Genomic DNA, 17541 nt, shown 5'->3' with positions numbered 1-17541 from the left:
ATATTAATACATGAATTTGATTAATTCCCATTTCAGTTATTGCAATCCATCATTGCCTGAGTTTGTGACATTATCAGACATGGTGCTCCTTTTAAAGTCATGCTTAATGTATTAAATGTATTAGCTAATTAATATGACAAAAAACTATTCGGAATGATGTATCACATTTGATAAACATGAAATTATGGGAAATTATGAAAATAAAAAGCTTATATGTCTTGTGTAGCTTTTACTTAGAGAGAGGTCAAGAGCTGCATTCATGTATTTATTAACAACAATTTGGTGTTTTGGACTATAAGATTAGTTTGGAAGACATCGGGGCTTAAACAGTTATTTTATCTTGTAACAGTAGATTTGCTTGCTGAGCACCTTTGTTTCAATGCCTTTGATTAGACATTTGTTTCAATTTATAAATGCCAATTACTTTATATTATATACCCATCTAATATGCAATCATATGTGTCCTTAAACTGTCTCAGTGCTCACAACAAAAACTCTCAAACTCACACACAGGAGGAATAAGGGGGGGCAGTCAAGCTTTTCCTACCCACCTATTGAGTCATTCATCTTTTGACAGCAATGACTGAACGACCTATCCCTTTCTGACATCACTGCAAGCCTGATCACTAATTGACATGGGGCTAGTCCTGGCTGACTGAACTCAGCCCTAACACAGCAGCAGGAAATCTTGGTCATAGCTGGCTAGTAATGTGACACAGGCTCAACAACTACATCACAGTGCTCAACCTATGGTAAAAGATGGTACCTATACTGGTTGAACTACTCAGGATAAAATAAAAAAATATGACTGTCACTATTAACATGTTAGCTTCTAAATGTATTAAAACTGACAAGCAAGCAGTAATACTAAATAGCAGTTCCTTACTTAAAAGTTCCAACTCCTTAAAAATGTGTTGAGAAAATGAAGCAAGGACAGTTTTGTAAAAAGGGAGTTCAAAATTCAGCTGTGGAAGCTGTGCAACCCTTTGAAAACCTGTTCTGTTGAGATCGATCTTTCAAGGAGGTCATGCTCAGTGAATGCAGACACCTCTGCCAAGCAATTCACACAGCTCTTTGTAAAAAAACAGGGCATGCCATTTAAGCTGGGAACGTACTTTATCAGTGGATGCAGGGCCATGCATTTTCAGGCCCCTCCCCAGTGCTGCCAGCCCCACCCCTGCCCACAAAATAAACAATTTCATACTACCTGACCTGGCGCTAGGGACATGGGGACCTGGGGGAGGGGGGGCTGCATTGTAAATTTTGGTTGGCTATTGGATGAGTTAGTACACTCTGGGAGAGTGCAAGGAGACCCTAGGGAGGCTTTGAGAGTTCCTGGAAGGGGAAGGCCCGTCCTCCTTCAACTCCCTCTCTGATCTCTGCCTCCTCAGCTCTGGCCTACCCTCAGGCGTGACCGGGGGAGTGCCGCACTGCACCGCTGGCCCCTCCCTCCCTTGCTCTTGATTGGCTCTTGGTTCCAAGGAAGCGTGGCGGACGGGGGTGGTGGGGTTGCTCATGTCTGCTTCATTTGAGAAGTCAAAACAATCTGGGAGTCAACACATAGAACCGGAAAAAATAGGGCATTCTTAGTGCTTGAGCTATTTGTGTTTTTCGTTTTAGCTTTTATCAGTTTTCCAGCCACTCATGTCCACTGCAGCTTAGACCAAGGAACGACAGGGTTAGGCAATGTAAAACCAGTGAAAGAGAAAGAGACAAAGAGAGAACACAACAATGCACAATGACAAAAACAATGTGGACACAGTAAGAGACTGAGTGAAAAGAAAAGATGCTGGTAAATGGTGAATCTGACCTGCTATGTATAACACTTATTGCAGCTTGTCGCTAACAGTGTGTCTGAGTTGGAAAATATGAGAGGATACACACTTGCAAAAGTTATGCACAGTCACTTTTCCAATTAATGTTCTTAGAAACAGGCACATATTTTTTTTATCAAACGAAAGGTTTGGGTTTTAGATAATTTGTAATAAATTGTCTCTCTAAAGGTGGAAAAATGAAGTAATTATCAATAAAAAGAAGGGACATTTTTTAACTCAGACATTGCAGAGAACTATAATAACCACGAATTACAAAATACAAACTATAAAATGAACTTTAACAACTCATAAACAACTAACTCCATTGCACACGACCTGGATGCTAAACAATCTTCACTGTACATGCAAAATATTGAAAACACAAAAGGCTAATCTTTATACATTAAACCCCAAAATGCTTACTATGTTAAAAAATCTTCTTTTCTGTAGCTTAAATTGGAATGTTTCTCTAAAAACACTAATAACATCATGACACTGAGCTTTTCCAACCCTGTTTTGATGCTTGAAGCAAACATTCTAATATACATATAGTCACCTCCAAAATTATTTGCCCTTGATAAACATGGACAAAAAAGTTGTACAAAATAATTCATGTAATGAGCTATGTTTTATGCTAAAAAATATTGCAAAACTATATTCTTGCATTCTAATGAAATTGCTCAGCGAAAAAGGTTTTGGCTATTAAAAATGTTTATTCCTCAAAAGGATAGGTCTTCAAATTATTGCCACCCCTATGGATTCTTACATTTAAATTAATATCTGTTTGATATACTGCTAACATTCTGCTTTTTATTTTGATCTCAACCCTAAGGAACTACATTGTGGCCTTTCACAGCTTCGTGTTTCAGTGGGGTATAGAAGTAAGGTAATCACCAAGTTGTTGACCTTCATAAATCAGGCAATGGGTACAAAAATAAACAAAATACTTAGCACTATTAGAGCAATAATTAAGAAGTTTAAAAACTGGAACAGTAGTAAACATGCCTGTTAGAGGACGCAAGTGTATCTTGCCTCATGCACAATGAGGAGAATGGATCAGGAGGCAAAGAATATTCAATGGCTACAGTCAGAGAATTACAGAACTTGGTTCATCTTTGGGTCACCAAGTCTCCAAATCTACAATAAAAGGCTACTACCTCCATGCCATTAGGCCATTTGGAAGGACTGCCAGAAAAAAAAATGTTTTGGTGAGAGCGACCAATAAATGTATTGTCAGTGCTTGGAGTTTGCTAAATGGCATTGACACTCAGATTGGAACCATCTATGGTCTGATGGGATGAAAATAGCTCTTTGGCCACACATACCACTGGTGGGTTTAATGTTGAAATAACAAGGCATATACAGAAAAGAACATCATATCTACTGTAAAAAGTTGGTGGATCATTATGTTATGAGGTTGTTAAGATTCCAGTGGTTATGGGACCCTTGCTAAGGTGATCAGCATCATGAACTTTGTCAAGCACCAGGGCATTTCAAAAACCTGGCTGGCTCTGACCCCAAGCACACATCAAAATGGATAAAGAAATGGTTAATTGACCACAAAATCAATATTTTGCGATAGCCTTCTCAGTCTCCAGACTTGAACTCCATTGAAAAGCTGTTGGTTAAATTGAAGATGGCAGTCCATAAATGCAGACTGAAGAATATCAAGGATCTGGAAAGATTCTTTACAGAGGAATAGTACTGTATAATATTCCTCCCAATGTGATCTCATAAAACATAGAAAAAGGCTCAGTGCTGTTATCTTTAAAGGAGAGGGTGCAAAAGTTGAAAAAAAGGGTTGCCAATAACTGTGCCACTTAATTTTGTAGAAATAAACTTAATAATCTGAGAAATGTGTAATTTTGGTTGATTCCATTGAATCATTAGTAAAGCATATTCCAAATTACAAATTAGCTCATTTCCTGTATTGTGTGTTTTTGCTTATCTTTATTATGGGTGCCAATAATGTTGGAGGTAACTAGTACTGTAGTACTCGATAATTTACTCCAACTGGGATCTGAAGATCTTCTTTAGACTGTGTGGTACAATGCAGGGAGTGTCTGGTGGGGGGCGGAGCCCCGGATTAAGGAAAACATGTTGCCGTGGAAACCACACCTGACGTGATTGAGTGAATGAACGGCAGGTGTAGAAGTGATTTAAAGGGGGAAAGATTCAGCAGGACCTCTGCCTTGCTGTGGCTGCAGTGGTGAGAGAACAAATGCAGAGGCTCTGGTGTGAGAGACCCGGCCTGAAGCATGACAGTAGCAGGTGTGAGACGTTACTAGTCAGGGCGATGTTAGGAGGGTGTGCCGCTATGTGCAGAATGAGTGAGCAAAGACTTGATTAACCGCTGTAGTAACCCCGGGGAGGGGGGTGGAGAAGAACGACAGTTGCGGAGGGGATTGTGAGAGGAATAGCCTGCGAGGAAAAGAGTGAAAACGTCAGTCTGCAAGGAGACTGACAGAAGAAATGGAGCTTTATGAGATCATTGAAATTTTGAAGGGACAGCATCCTGCTAGGGTGTGAGAGCAGGGCTGTCATGTCTGCTGTATGAGTGAGTTGTGATTTGATTTGTGAGTTAGTGTGTGGACCAGAGCGGGTTGTGTGGTAGAGGGACCCTCTCCCTGGCAATACATTGGTATCAGGGAAGGGAGTGGGGTCTATCTATCACCCTCTTGGAGATCGTGCAGTGGCGGCTGGGCACAGAGTGAGGTGCGCTGGCAGCTGTGAGTTCACAACCTAAGGGCATGAGAGTGAGACACCAGAAAGGTTGTGTGTGTTAGAGAGGGACAGTGTGTTGGGTTTCGGCACGGTGTGTAGTGCGGAAGAGACTCGGTGATGTAGGTAGCGTGCGTTTGTGTAACCCAATCTGGTGGCATCAGGAGAGGATGCCAGGGCTGGAGGTGGACCTGGGAGTCTGAGGCACTGGTTGTGTGTGAAACAGTGGCCTAATGGAGTAGGAGCAGGAGGCTCTGTCTTGGGGACTGGGAGCAGGAGGTTCCTAGCAGTGAGGACAACAGGATTGACTTGGTGAACTTGAGACTCCAAAGGTAAAGGGCCCAGAAGTAAAGGAATGTGGAGTCACATGTCCTATTACCCCGATGAGGGGGTCAGTGTGATCACCACTCTCGGAGGAGAGTCCGTGTGTAAGAAAGTAAAGGAACACAAAAGAGCTTATAAAGGGGCATGACAGGGGAGATTGAGAGCCTTTCCACGCCCAGTGTGGTATCAACTACCCCCATAACACCACAACTGTACAATTCATCCTACCTTCCTGGGGCTGATGTTTATACCACACATACCACATACTCATCCCCTAAATCTTTTTACAGTGGGCTTCAAATTTATTCATATCCGTAGTGTTCTATAAGGTTCTGCAACATCAGAAAGGAGATTTATGAACACTCCTAATTCCTCTTTCCTTCAGACCTTTAGATACTTCGGTTTCTGTTAGTGAGCTGTATTTCATAAGTTATAATCACAAATGTTCAACTGGATTGAGGTCAAATGACTGAGGTGGCCATTAAAGATAATTAATTTGGTGCACAGTTAATCATTCCTTTGTCAGTTCAGATGTATGCTTTGGATCACTGTTAGGCTGTAATGCCCATTTTCAACCAAGCTTGAGCTTCTTTAAAACAACACCAAAACATAACAAAGCTCCCCCCATTACATCACATTACATGAACATTAGGATTTTCACAATACTGATATCTTTTACCATATCTTTTTTGCACCAAACATAATGTTGATAAGCATGTCTAAACATTTTATTGAATCTGAGCATAAGGGATTGTTTCGAGAAACATTCAAAATTATGTTTGGCACTTTTTTGTGGTAAGCCCTCAGAAAAGATGACATCAAATGGTAGTTTTCGACAACTAAGGATACCAGTGTGTACTGGAGATCTCTTAACTGTTGCCTTTGGATTTACAGTTACTTCTCAAAACACTTGTTTCAGAGCACGTGGTGATGATATACTGTATCACACTTGCATCCTATTCCCGGAAGGGTGGTCACTACACCAATACCCTTAAATGTCATCACAATGGTCTTTACAGTAGAAAGTAGTAAATTCAGATTTTAATGGATTTTTTTATAGACATCACCCAACATATGGAAGTCAATTACCATTTTTCTGTAGGCTTAAAAGAACACTCTGACCTTAACCATGATAATGCATGATGTCTTGTACCTCATTTTATAGTGCTGAAATGAATTGTACAATATACAGTAACATACTGAAACAGGATTGACACTTCTAATTCCTGGGATCCTGTGTTTCTGGGTGGTTGCTGGGGGTGGGCAAAGAGAAAAGCGGTCACAGGCCTCAAGTCTTTTTTAATTTTTTCAAACGTAATTTTTATAAAAGCAATTGTTTGCATTCCTATAGAGCTTTTTATTCCAAAGAATCCTAAAGCACTTCATATATAGGTGGGAAGACTCCTTTGTCTAATACTTAAGTACAGCATCTGGATGGGTGGCATGGCTGCAGTTACGCAGCCCCACTACACAGCAGATCAGGTGGAGAAGTGAGAAACTGCTTCACTAATCATATTAAGATGGATGTTTAGGTAAACCAGATTGTGCAAGCCCAGGGTAATTAAGCAAGGAGACCAGGGTTATACCCGTTTACAAATTCTTACAAACAGTGCAGTGGGTTTTTAATGGTCACGTACTCGGAACCCCGGTTTAACATTTCATTCAAAGGGTAGTTCCTCCTACAGTATAACATTATTGGTCATCATACTGGGGCACTGGTTTTGAAGTTGTGATCCAGAGGGAATGGCTCACCAAAACCAATGACAGGAGTATTGAAAATCAGCTTTCCTAAGAGCTCACCAAGTCTAGCTTCGCTTACCTTCAGGCAACAACGTTATTAAGTTAAAATATTTACTACTTTTAGTATTCAAATATTTAATGCCAATTAAAATAATTGATCAACGGGGTATACTGGTATATTTGATTTTTTCAGCCCTATTAAGTTTTTAATGAATCTATTCCTAAATTGTGATTTTTAAAAGTATAGCTCACTTCTTTATTGTATATCTTTGTGGATGAAAGAGATTGAAATATGTTTTGTTCATGGTACAATAGTACAGAAATCAGGAATAGCTTCTAGTTTAAGAGCAAACCTTAAAAATTGAAGTTTTTTATTTCCTTAGCTTTGAACATCAGTTGCAAGAAAAAGTTTGTGAACCCTTTGGATTTCTGCATTAATTACGCATAAAAATGTGGTCTGATCTTCAACTAAGTCACAGTAATAGACAAACGCAATCTGCTTAAACTAATAACACAGAAACAATTGTACTTCTTCTTGTCAGTACTGAACACATCGTTTAAACATTCACAGTCTAGGTTGGAAAAAGTATGTGAACCTCTAGGCTAATGACTTCTCCAAAAGCTTATTGGAGTCAGGTGTTCCAATTAAAGAGATGAGATTAAAGGTGTGGGTTGGAGGTGCCCTGCTCTATAAAAAGGCACACACAGGTTGGTTACTGACAAAGTCTGCTCTTCTCAAGAAAGAGCTGTTCATGTGAACCATGCCCCGATCAAAAGAAATATCAGAGGAGCTTAGAAGAAGAATTGTAGAGATGCATAAAGCTGGAAAAGGCTAAAAAAGCATTATTAAAGGCCTGGGTGTTCATCAATCCACAGTAAGACAAATTGTCTACAAATGGAGGAAATTCAGTACTGTTGAATGGTGTAAATGGAAGGACACCACGGAGGAAACAACTGCTCTCCAAAAAAACATTGCTGCACGTCTCAAGTTTGCAAAAGACCACCTGGATGTTCCACAATGCTTCTGGTACAATGTTCTGTGGACGGGTGAAAGAAAAGTTGAACTCTTTGGCAGAAACGTGCAACGCTATGTTTAGAGGAAAAAAAGCATTGTACACTGACACCAAAACCTCGTCCCAGCCATGAAGCATGGTGGAGGGAGCATCATGGCTTGGGGCTGCTTTGCTGCCTCAGGGCCTGGACATCTTGCTATCATAGAGGGAACAATGAATTCAAAATTGTATCAAGAAATTTTACAGGAGAATGTCAGGGTAGCGGTCTGTCACCTGAAGCTTAATAGAAGTTGGATGATGCAACAAGACAATGACCCAAAACACAGGAGTAAATCAACAACAGAATGGCTTAAAAAGAAGAAAATTTGTGTTCTGGAATGGCCAAGTCAGAGTCCAGACCTCAACCCAATTGAGATGCTGTGGCCTGACCTGAAGAGAGCTGTTCACGCAAGGAATCCCAGAAATATCAATAAACTGAAACAGTTTTGTAAAGAGGAATGGTCTAAAATTCCTCTTAACCATTGTGCAAGTCTTGTCAGCAGCTACAGGAAATGTTTGGTGGAGGTTATTGCTGCTAAAGGAGGTTCTACCAGTTACTAAATGCAAAGGTTCACATACTTTTTCCAGCCTGGGCCGTGAATGTTTAAACAATGTTTAATATTGACAAGAAGAAGTACAATTCTTGTGTTATTAGTTTAAGCAGATTGTGTTTGTCTGTTACTGTGCCTTAGTTGAAGATCAGACCACATTTTTATGAGTAATTAATGCAGAAATCCAGGTAATCCAGGTTCTTGCAACTGTAGAATAAAGATCAAAGATTGAAGGCAGAAGCAAAAAATCTGATGATAAAAACTGGAAACTGGCAGAAATGCACGTAAATCACACAATGCTATTGAAACCATGTTTTAAGGTCACTTTTATAGCTTTCTTTTTTCTGATTACAGAAGAAAGGACATCTGAATTCCCAAAGGCATTGAAGTGAAGACAAAGACATTGAAAGTCACATGTAAAACTAAAACATCATGTGCTTAGCCAGTAATATGCTGTACAAACACTACTTGATCCTGTTGACAAATTGCAAATCTCGTACAGGGGAGTCAAACTGAATTCCTGGAAGGCTGCTGGACTCGGCTTTGAATACAAATAGGCCTCCACTTAATTGGTCTCATTATTTGAATAGGGAATCCACTACTTGCTGTCTAGACGAGAAAATGTTAGAATTGTTGTACTTTATATCAAGTATATATTGTTAAAGATATGGTTTCCTTAGTCTAATTCTAGAAATGAGATCAAAATCATTGTATTCTAGAACAGATCTCATACTGTAGTTTTAGTAGCTATTGGAAACAAAAAGGAAAATTCTGAACCACGCAGACCCTATTTCCATATTGAAATTGTGAACATCTAGAAACAACTGTGGAGCAAATGAATTTACTCATTTTTAACATCATATTTTATTTGTATTTCTTCATTGAAAGAATATTGTGAAAATGCCTATGTCATTTTCCATAGGCATTTTCTGAAAGCACATCATGGAATACTTCACTCTCACAGTTTCCTACAACACTGTAGACAGGACTGAGGACAACATCACTGGTTTAGTTCACCCTTATGGTTGTCCCATCCAGTAAACTGAAAACAAGCAGAAAAGCCATGCTGAGAGGTATAGGGTTGCCCCCCGGGAACCCCATGGGAAGGTCTTACCCTCTCTCTTCCAGCGGTGCCGGCGGATGGAGGCCGTGGTGATGGCGGTGCGGGATATTCGTGTCACGGTGGGTGTCACCTCCACCTGCAGGACCTTGCGGCCCTGGGAAACATCAGGCGCAGTGGCAGGCAAGGAACTCTTCATTGCGTTGGCCACCTGAAGACAGAAGATAGGTCAGAGCAAAGGCCATCAACATATTGGTCCATTCATTCCATCTAATTGCATGAGATAAGATGATTGGGTATATGGGGCACTAACAATAAGCAAGCATGCAACATCAGGCACATTCATTAAACATATCCTGAGCCACACTCTGAACTGCTTGTGTGGTTGTGTGGTTATTTAGGTTAACTCATGGCCTTTAGCAAGCTGGCATGTTTTCCTTGATAATGTATTACCACAATAAAGCTTCTAAGTACAAAGCAGAAGAAATTGGAAAAATAATGCTTTTTGAAAATAAATGCAACTGGCGATTATTTTCCTATTCTATCCTCCCACCCAGCCTGGAATCAACAATTACTGGTCAACATTATTCACCAGCACAGGTGGAAGCAGGACTGTGCACACACTCCTATGACAAACTCATGGTCAGGGCCGCCACTAGGCATAGGTGAACTAGGCAATCACCTAGGGCCCCAAGGCCACCAGGGGGCCCCCTCAATGTGCAACACAACATTTTTAATTGGCACGTTGAAATGTGAACCTATAGCAGCTCTTTATGTTCCTGCTTATCCCAGTAGAAGCCCGGTCAAAGAAAATGACCAATCATAATCGAGTACATAATGTTTCTGAAGCACAGAAAAGAAGACCGAAATAAGTGACCTCAAAACAGAGGTATGCCAAGTCAAGTCACTGTAATAATGCACAACGTACATAATAATGTATTATATAGTACATAATAGTGTATTTAATTTGGTTTTGAGTCTGTCACATCCATGTACCTAGCGAACAGTAGATGTTGCATTTTCAAACTACAGACTTAGACTACTTTTGAGGTGTTTTTACTAGAAGCTAACAGATTTAAGTTTTCCAAAACCGTACATGTTAGGCGTGTGGGTCACCTAGCCAAACAAAAACATGAAAGCAAATGTACAGAACCAAAGACTGTTCAGCAATTATACTGTGCATAATCGGCATTAAAACACGTTTTTTTTCCTTTCGGTTTGTCCTGCATTTCATTAAATACAGGTATTGTGAGCTTAACCTTTAGCCCTTCAGATTGAAATCTCTCTCCCAGTGACAGCAACAGGAGCAGAGAGGCAGAGAGGAGATTTTCAGAGCTCAAGTTAGTTAACAGAATCCTGAGGTCAAATGGATTACTAAGCAAATGATTTATAGAACAATTTTTATAAAACTTTCAATCAGCCCAACCTAAGTGATATCTCCTCCCTTGTTATTGAGTGCACTTGTTTTTTTCTTAATTTCACATTTATTTCTGCAATTCCTTTCTACAAAGGTTTCAATGCAATAATTCCTAAGTTATGATTTGCTAAACTTTGAAAGTAACAGAGATCCTGTTTATCATTATTGTTATTAATGCTCTTTTCAATTTCTTTCAATGTTTAAATATGTCATCATTGTAAAATGTGTGCCTCATGTTCTTGTTTATAAGTTATTTATTATGTGTTATTCAAAGCTGGTTAATAACAGTTTTCTAGTTATTTAATTAATTTACTTTATTGTTCCAAATAGTAAAATAAGGTTGTCTTGGGAGTTGATAATAGTAGCGCATACGCAAATCGTGATCTAGGGGGGCCCCTTTCCATCTTTCCATGGTCTTGCCTAGGGCCCTGAAAAAGCTAAGGCTGGCGCTACCCATGGTTTTAAGAGCTCACCAGAAGACAAATTACAAGTTCCACAGTCTATTACAGATTATTGACAAAACTATAATCCCAGAGGTGCCTGGCAACATAACAACCCCTATATCCCTTAAAAAAAATCAGTTATGGTTCAGAAAATTAAATGGGTTTCTCTTTACTGTACTTTTCTTCAGTGAAGGAGGAAAAATGGAAAGTTCCATTTTCCATTTAATACCGTGATAGCAGTGGTCAGCATGTCTCTAAGACACCTACTGTATATAGCAGGGTAACCACAAGGCAACAACTGCCTAATAGGAAACAGCAGGAGGCTTCAATTGCTAAACAGGAACCAATGGCTGGGACATTTCACACCCATCCACCACAATTTCTGCTTGATAAAGGAATGGAAAGGAAAAGGATCTTGTGGTTAAACCACACGTAAATGGTCTGTTTTTAGCTCATGAGGCTTATTATCTGAAGGAAATGTTTCTCTGATCAGTTGCAACAATTACAAGAAACTCAACTCGTGGAGGTCTTGTGTATGTTTATCACTGTGTCAGACATTTCTTCCCCACTCAATAAGATTACCCCACATCATCACACCCATATATAACTTTAACAGATTCTCTTGCTTTGAGGCACTTCAACAGACTTCCAAGCAGTTTAATTGCTAGTGGTGCCAGCTGCTCCTGCTTTGATTCGATTATAGACAAGGACTGTCAGCATGTGCATTCTGCTAACAATGCCCTTTTGTCATTGCCAATCTCACACTTTTTTCTTCTGGTTCTTGGTATTTTAGGCAGACAATTTGCATTTAAACAGTGATTGAAATGGCAAAGTAATTGGAGATGACAGTGACTTCACTTTGTTGGATGAATGATGATGATGTTGAGATCATCATTTAAATGAGTTAATGGGATAAAATGGGGGATTAATCTGCAACAAACAAGTGCCCTTCCTGGGGGAATCCAGAATAAGACCCAGCCCTCTAGGTCACTTAGGTTTGTAAAATACTTTAACCTTGTTAAAGATGAGGTAGGGACAGTATCATAAACCTCAAAAGCAGAGACTTCTTACCAAGAGAGGCTGAGAGTAAAGTTCCAGTTGTGCCCTGTAGATGATGTCATCCAACGCCTCTCTCCCCAGATCCCATTCTCCATTGTAACTGAAATGAGAAAAGGTGTAACCTCGGTCAGTGTAATCTACAGTGCTAACCGGCTGCCTGAATAGTGAGTAAAACCAAAGATAAGAGGCTACCAACACAGGAGGAAGAATGTAATATCTGTTTGATGGCATCAGATCTACTTTTTTGTGGCTCTGAGAAATGAGATGGAACAGAAGGCACTTGAGAACAGTACTCACATCACAGCTAATGGAGAATAAATCCCACATTGGAGAGGCAACACTGCAAAACACTAAGTAGTGCTTCACATTCTATGCGACATATTTACTTCTTAGTAGAACAAAATTAGATTACATGTTTTAGCTTAAAAAAGTTGAGCAAAGCAAAAATTAAAATGGAGTGTTGACCATTAAAGGTTGCTGCTAAGTTACTTCTTCCTTTGCTTACTGCCCTGTTTTCCTCACACCTGAAGAAGGCTCCAAGGTTTCCGGCCGAAACGTTGTGTTCTCTTTCTTCTTCTTTTCAGCATGGAATAAACCTATTACTTGTTCCTTTGCAGCCTACGCATGCTGACGCAGCTACCCACCTGAACTACTTAATGAAGTAATGTCTTGTATGTGTGAAAACTTTTTGTCACTCAACTCTGATAAAACTGAAGTTCTGTTGTTCGGAGGCAACAGTGTGGATAGGACTGCTATAACCTCATCACTCAACTCTGAGGGTTAAAAATTTTGCCTCAAAGATTCGGCACATAACTTAGGTGTCATCTTAGACACAAGGCTCTCATTTAACTCTCATGTTAATGCAGTATCGAAGCCGTGCTTCCTACAGTTAAAAAACATTGCAAAACTAAGGTATTTTCTTTCCACTCAAGACACAGAGAGACAAATACATGCTTTTGCATACAGCAGAATAGATTACTGTAATGCCCTACTATCAGGGAGCACCTATAGCACCTTCAAAAACTTACAGCTAATTCAAAACGCAGTAGCTAGAATTGTTACCAGCAGTAGAAAATACGACCACATAATGCCTATACGTAGCTCTCTCCATTGGCTTCCTGTTAGGTACAGGGCAGACTTCAAAATTCTTTTGTTTACTTATAAGGCTCTCAGAGATCAGGCACCTGTCTATTTAATGGAGCTGAATAATGTATACAATCCAAGTCCCTCACTTAGATCACAGAACACAGGTCTTCTGCTTATTCCACATATTAATAAAAAACAGATTTTTTAGAATCGTATAATCTTAGCATGCCCAGAGGGGTCGGGAAGCCAGTTAACCTCTCGCAGTCCTTACAGAGGGGTTTTTGGTTCCTCTCCTCCATTGTCTTCTGCCTTTTTCTTTTTCTCTTTCTGTATTGTAATGTCATTTATTTTCACACAGCTTTGTTAAGTGCCCTGGGGCAACCTTGTTGTGAAAGGCGCTATATAAAAATAAATTGAATATACATTTTGCATATATGAACAAATATTTGCTCATAATAAAGGAATGAAGAGGGGACTGTAAATGTTCTTCCACTATACGGTATTTATTTATACCCATAATTTGTTACATAAAATGTAATAATAATATAATGTATAATAATATAATGTAATTAAAAGGGCAGCTGTAGTGGTTACCATTGCTGCCTCGCAGTGCTTGAGTGGTTTTACCACTATATTCACACCCTTGTTGCCAAGAAAAATTAAATCAATTCAAAATAATTATAATGAATGGTTCCCACCTTCTCGGCTTTTGATGAGTTCGACTTCTGATGAGCATTTCATTACAGCCAGATATGCTGGGTTACCTATTTTCACTGGACAATTGGAATAACTTTCCTTACTTACTGTATAAATGAAAATGAATTTCAGCATGCAATCACAATCACAGTCACAAAATTATTTTACATAACTGTTGCTCTGATCTTCTGCAGCGACATAATAATGGGATACGAATTTTAATTAAAAAATCAATCACAAAAGAAAAACATAGTAATGATGGTCATTTTAGATTTCCCTCAAAAATAGCCTCTCACGGCAATAAATGATTACAATAAGATAAAAATGTATTGTACTTCATTTCCTTCTGAACATTAATAAAGCTCCAGACTGAAAACTGGGATTAAAACAAAAATGTAATCTGTTTCAATACTTTCAAAAATACAAAATAACAACAATCAAAAGAAAAGCTTAAAAAATACAGACTGACAGAAAACACACAGTAGATTGGTTTAACCTTTAAAGGTAAAAGAGGTTATTATATAAAAGTCAGAACTGTATGAATAGTTTATGACACCAAAAATGCAGCTAATTACATTACTACATGACTGGAAGTGTTACAGACGACTGTCAATTTTATGAATCTGGAATTAATTAATAATGCCATTCATTCACTGGATAATGAATGATCAAATCAAAACATTCAGATCAACGTGATCTAGCTTAATCCTTAAATAATCAACGTGTGACTGATCCAGAGGCTTATTCTCCTCAGAAATCTATATCTAACCGCTATTCTAAAGTGTGAATGTTTCATGATGTGGACAAGATATATAAGGTTCTTTCTAAAGTTGTGAATTTGAAGATCAAAACCCAACACATGCCAACAAAGATACTTCAGAAATGCTATACCCCTGTCTTACTTGCTGTGGAGTAATTAATCTCCACAGTAATTACATTATGAAGCAGCTTGGTTTACTAATACTACAAACTACTACAAAATTCTGCAACTCCAAACATTTTGTTCACAGCAGTGTGTTATTCCATTTGTATTAGGAGGATGGTGAGTAGTCTGGGAGTACTTGAACCCAGAACCAGCGCTATAGATAATTACACAGCCTGGAGTCTCTTACTTGACTATCTGATTTAAGACAAAGGGGAAGAATCTTACATTGTTAAAGCAGTGATGTGATTACCATAGCACAAAACATAAAGCACTTCCTTGTCAATTAATTCATAATCATTTCATTTGTGGCTGTCATTGTTAACATTAATATGATTATTTCAGACCATAAAAAAAATCTTTACTCAAACAGCAGTTTAGGCTATGGCTGCCTAACTGCAATATGTTTTATATGAAAAGACAGAAAATGAATAGGCTCTACTTGAAGGCTCTCTTTTACTAAAAGTAGTGTGTTTATTGTAGAATTGCTGTGCATTCCCATGTTTTCAGACTTGTCTTTTACAGCAAATCTGATTTAGCTAGTGCTGCAGCCTTAGGTTTCAGTTAAAATACATACTTGATGATGTTCAGGTCTGAGGAAATAAAATACATTATTCTCGAATAAAACAACCTATTACATGCACACAGGACTTAAAGCTTTGAATTCTGTATGCTTGAGATCGCCACACAGCAGAAATGACTAGCTTGATGTAATCTGCATTGGCTGCACATCGAGGAATTAAATTGCCTCTTCATCCAGAGCTCAAAAATACTTTAAATTGAATTTGCAGAGTAGTTAAACAGTTATATACAACATAATATAATACAACATTCTCCATCTTCAAACATAAAATGTATTAAAAATGTCTGAATGTTTATATTACTTATGTCTGGTCCTTAAGTCACAGCTACCTGACCTTCTCCCTGTGATGTTACACTATAACAGGTAATCTTTTACCAGGTGGGTAGCTGCGTCAGCATGTGTAGGCTGCAAAGGAACAAGTAATAGGTTTATTCCATGCTGAAAAAAAGAAGAAAGAAAACACAACGTTCACGGATGAAATGTTGTGTTTTCTTTCTTCTTTTTTTCAGCATGGAATAAACCTAATCTTTTACCAGTCTTTTCTCAGCTTTCCGAATCCTCTTTCTAAACAAACAACTCTCAATAGCTGGTGAATGTGAGATGAAAAGACAAAAACAGGAATTACTTCCACAGAAAATATTTTTTCCTTCAGCAAAGGTTCAATTAGTTATATTTCAGGCAGTATACTGTACCTGAGTGATGGAAGTTGTGAATCTCAGAAACTGGTGAGCTGGAACTTGAACTTTATTGCCATATGTAACTGGTACATGTACTGGTACAATGGAATTCTTATTTACAGAAAGTCTCTCGATTGTTAAAAAAAGTGTAAAACACAAAGTGCAGACAGTGCTTCAAGACAATATACTAAGAAACAGTAGACAGTAAGAAGTAAACAGTTTGAATGTAAACAATGCAGACATGTAAACAATGCCTGCAGATGTGCAATGAATAAAATTACAATGAGGTAGATGGTGTAGGTGTGGTCCAAGGGGCATGGCCAAATGTGCTGTGGGTAGAAGCTATTGAAGAATCTAGTGGCAAGTGTCTGTATGCTCTTGTATCTCTTGCCTGAGGGCAGTGGGGTGAAGAGCTCATGCCCGGGGTGGTGACTGTCCTCTGTGATGGCCAGAATTCTACCACAGCAGTGGTCCTCATAGAGCTGTTTAATCTCTGTGAGACCACGGCCGATGATCTTCTGGGCCACATTCACCATTTTCTGCAGTGCCTTTCTCTCTCGAGAAGAGGTGTTTCTGTACCACACGGCGATCCCATTGGTGAGGACGCTCTTGATGGTGCAGCGGTAGAAGTTCACCAACACAGGTACTGGCATCCTCCATCACTTGAGGCAACTCAGGAAATAGAGATGCTGCTGAGCCTTCTCCAAGATAGAGTCCGTGTTCACAGTCCAGGTTAGGTCATTAGAAATGTGAATTCCCAAAAACCTTAAGCTGGTGACTGTTTACACTTCCGTTCCATCAATACTGAGTGGGCTGTGAGTGTGCGGCCCATGTCTCCGAAAGTCCACTATTAGTTCTTTTGCTTTACTCACGTTCAAGTCCAGGTTATTGCTATGGCACCACCTCCTCAGCAGCTGTACGACTTCATCTCTGTAAGTAGACTCGTCATCATCGCTGATCAGGCCTATTATAGTGATGTTGTCTGCAAATTTAATGATGCGGTTGTTGCTGTGTCTTGCTGTGCAGTCGTGAGTGAATTGGGAGTACAACCTTGGACTCAGACAGCAGCCTTGTGGGGTTCCAGTGCTCAGGGTGAGTGGTGTTGATGTTTTATTACCTATCCGCACCACCTGTGTTCTCTCGACTAGGGAGTCCAGCAACCAGTTTCAGACAGAGCTGCACAGACCTAATCCCCTGAGCATTGTCATCAGTTGGCTGGGTATAATGGAATTAAATGCTGAACTGTAGTCCACAAACAGCATTCTCACATATGAGTTCTAAGTGTCTAGGTGGTACAAGGCTGTATGTAGAGCTAGGGAGACAGCATCATCCACTGCTCTGTTGTCCTGGTAGGCGAACTGCAAGGGGTCCAGGGACTCTGTGATGGAGGAGTTGA

At 39.3% G+C, this 17541-nt stretch overlaps 1 protein-coding gene across 2 annotated transcripts in view; it reads right to left on the bottom strand.

The window, feature by feature from the left end:
* LOC148821802 (hyccin 2-like) overlaps positions 1 to 17541 on the bottom strand; it is a 145910-nt gene that overhangs the window by 19520 nt on the left and 108849 nt on the right. For both annotated transcript variants that reach the window (XM_088930727.1, XM_088930728.1), the window contains 2 exons: positions 12194 to 12281; positions 9317 to 9473 (listed from right to left, as the gene is read on the bottom strand). In XM_088930727.1, coding sequence (XP_088786853.1) covers positions 9317 to 9473; positions 12194 to 12281 — 245 coding nt within the window. The remainder of the gene's footprint in view (positions 1 to 9316; positions 9474 to 12193; positions 12282 to 17541) is intronic.

The sequence above is a fragment of the Atractosteus spatula genome, chromosome 13 (assembly GCF_055471065.1).
Source record: "Atractosteus spatula isolate fAtrSpa1 chromosome 13, fAtrSpa1.hap1, whole genome shotgun sequence".
Lineage (NCBI taxonomy): Eukaryota > Metazoa > Chordata > Actinopteri > Semionotiformes > Lepisosteidae > Atractosteus > Atractosteus spatula.
The sequence above is the reverse complement of the archived record's forward strand: the minus strand, read 5'-3'. Positions and strand labels throughout refer to the sequence as shown.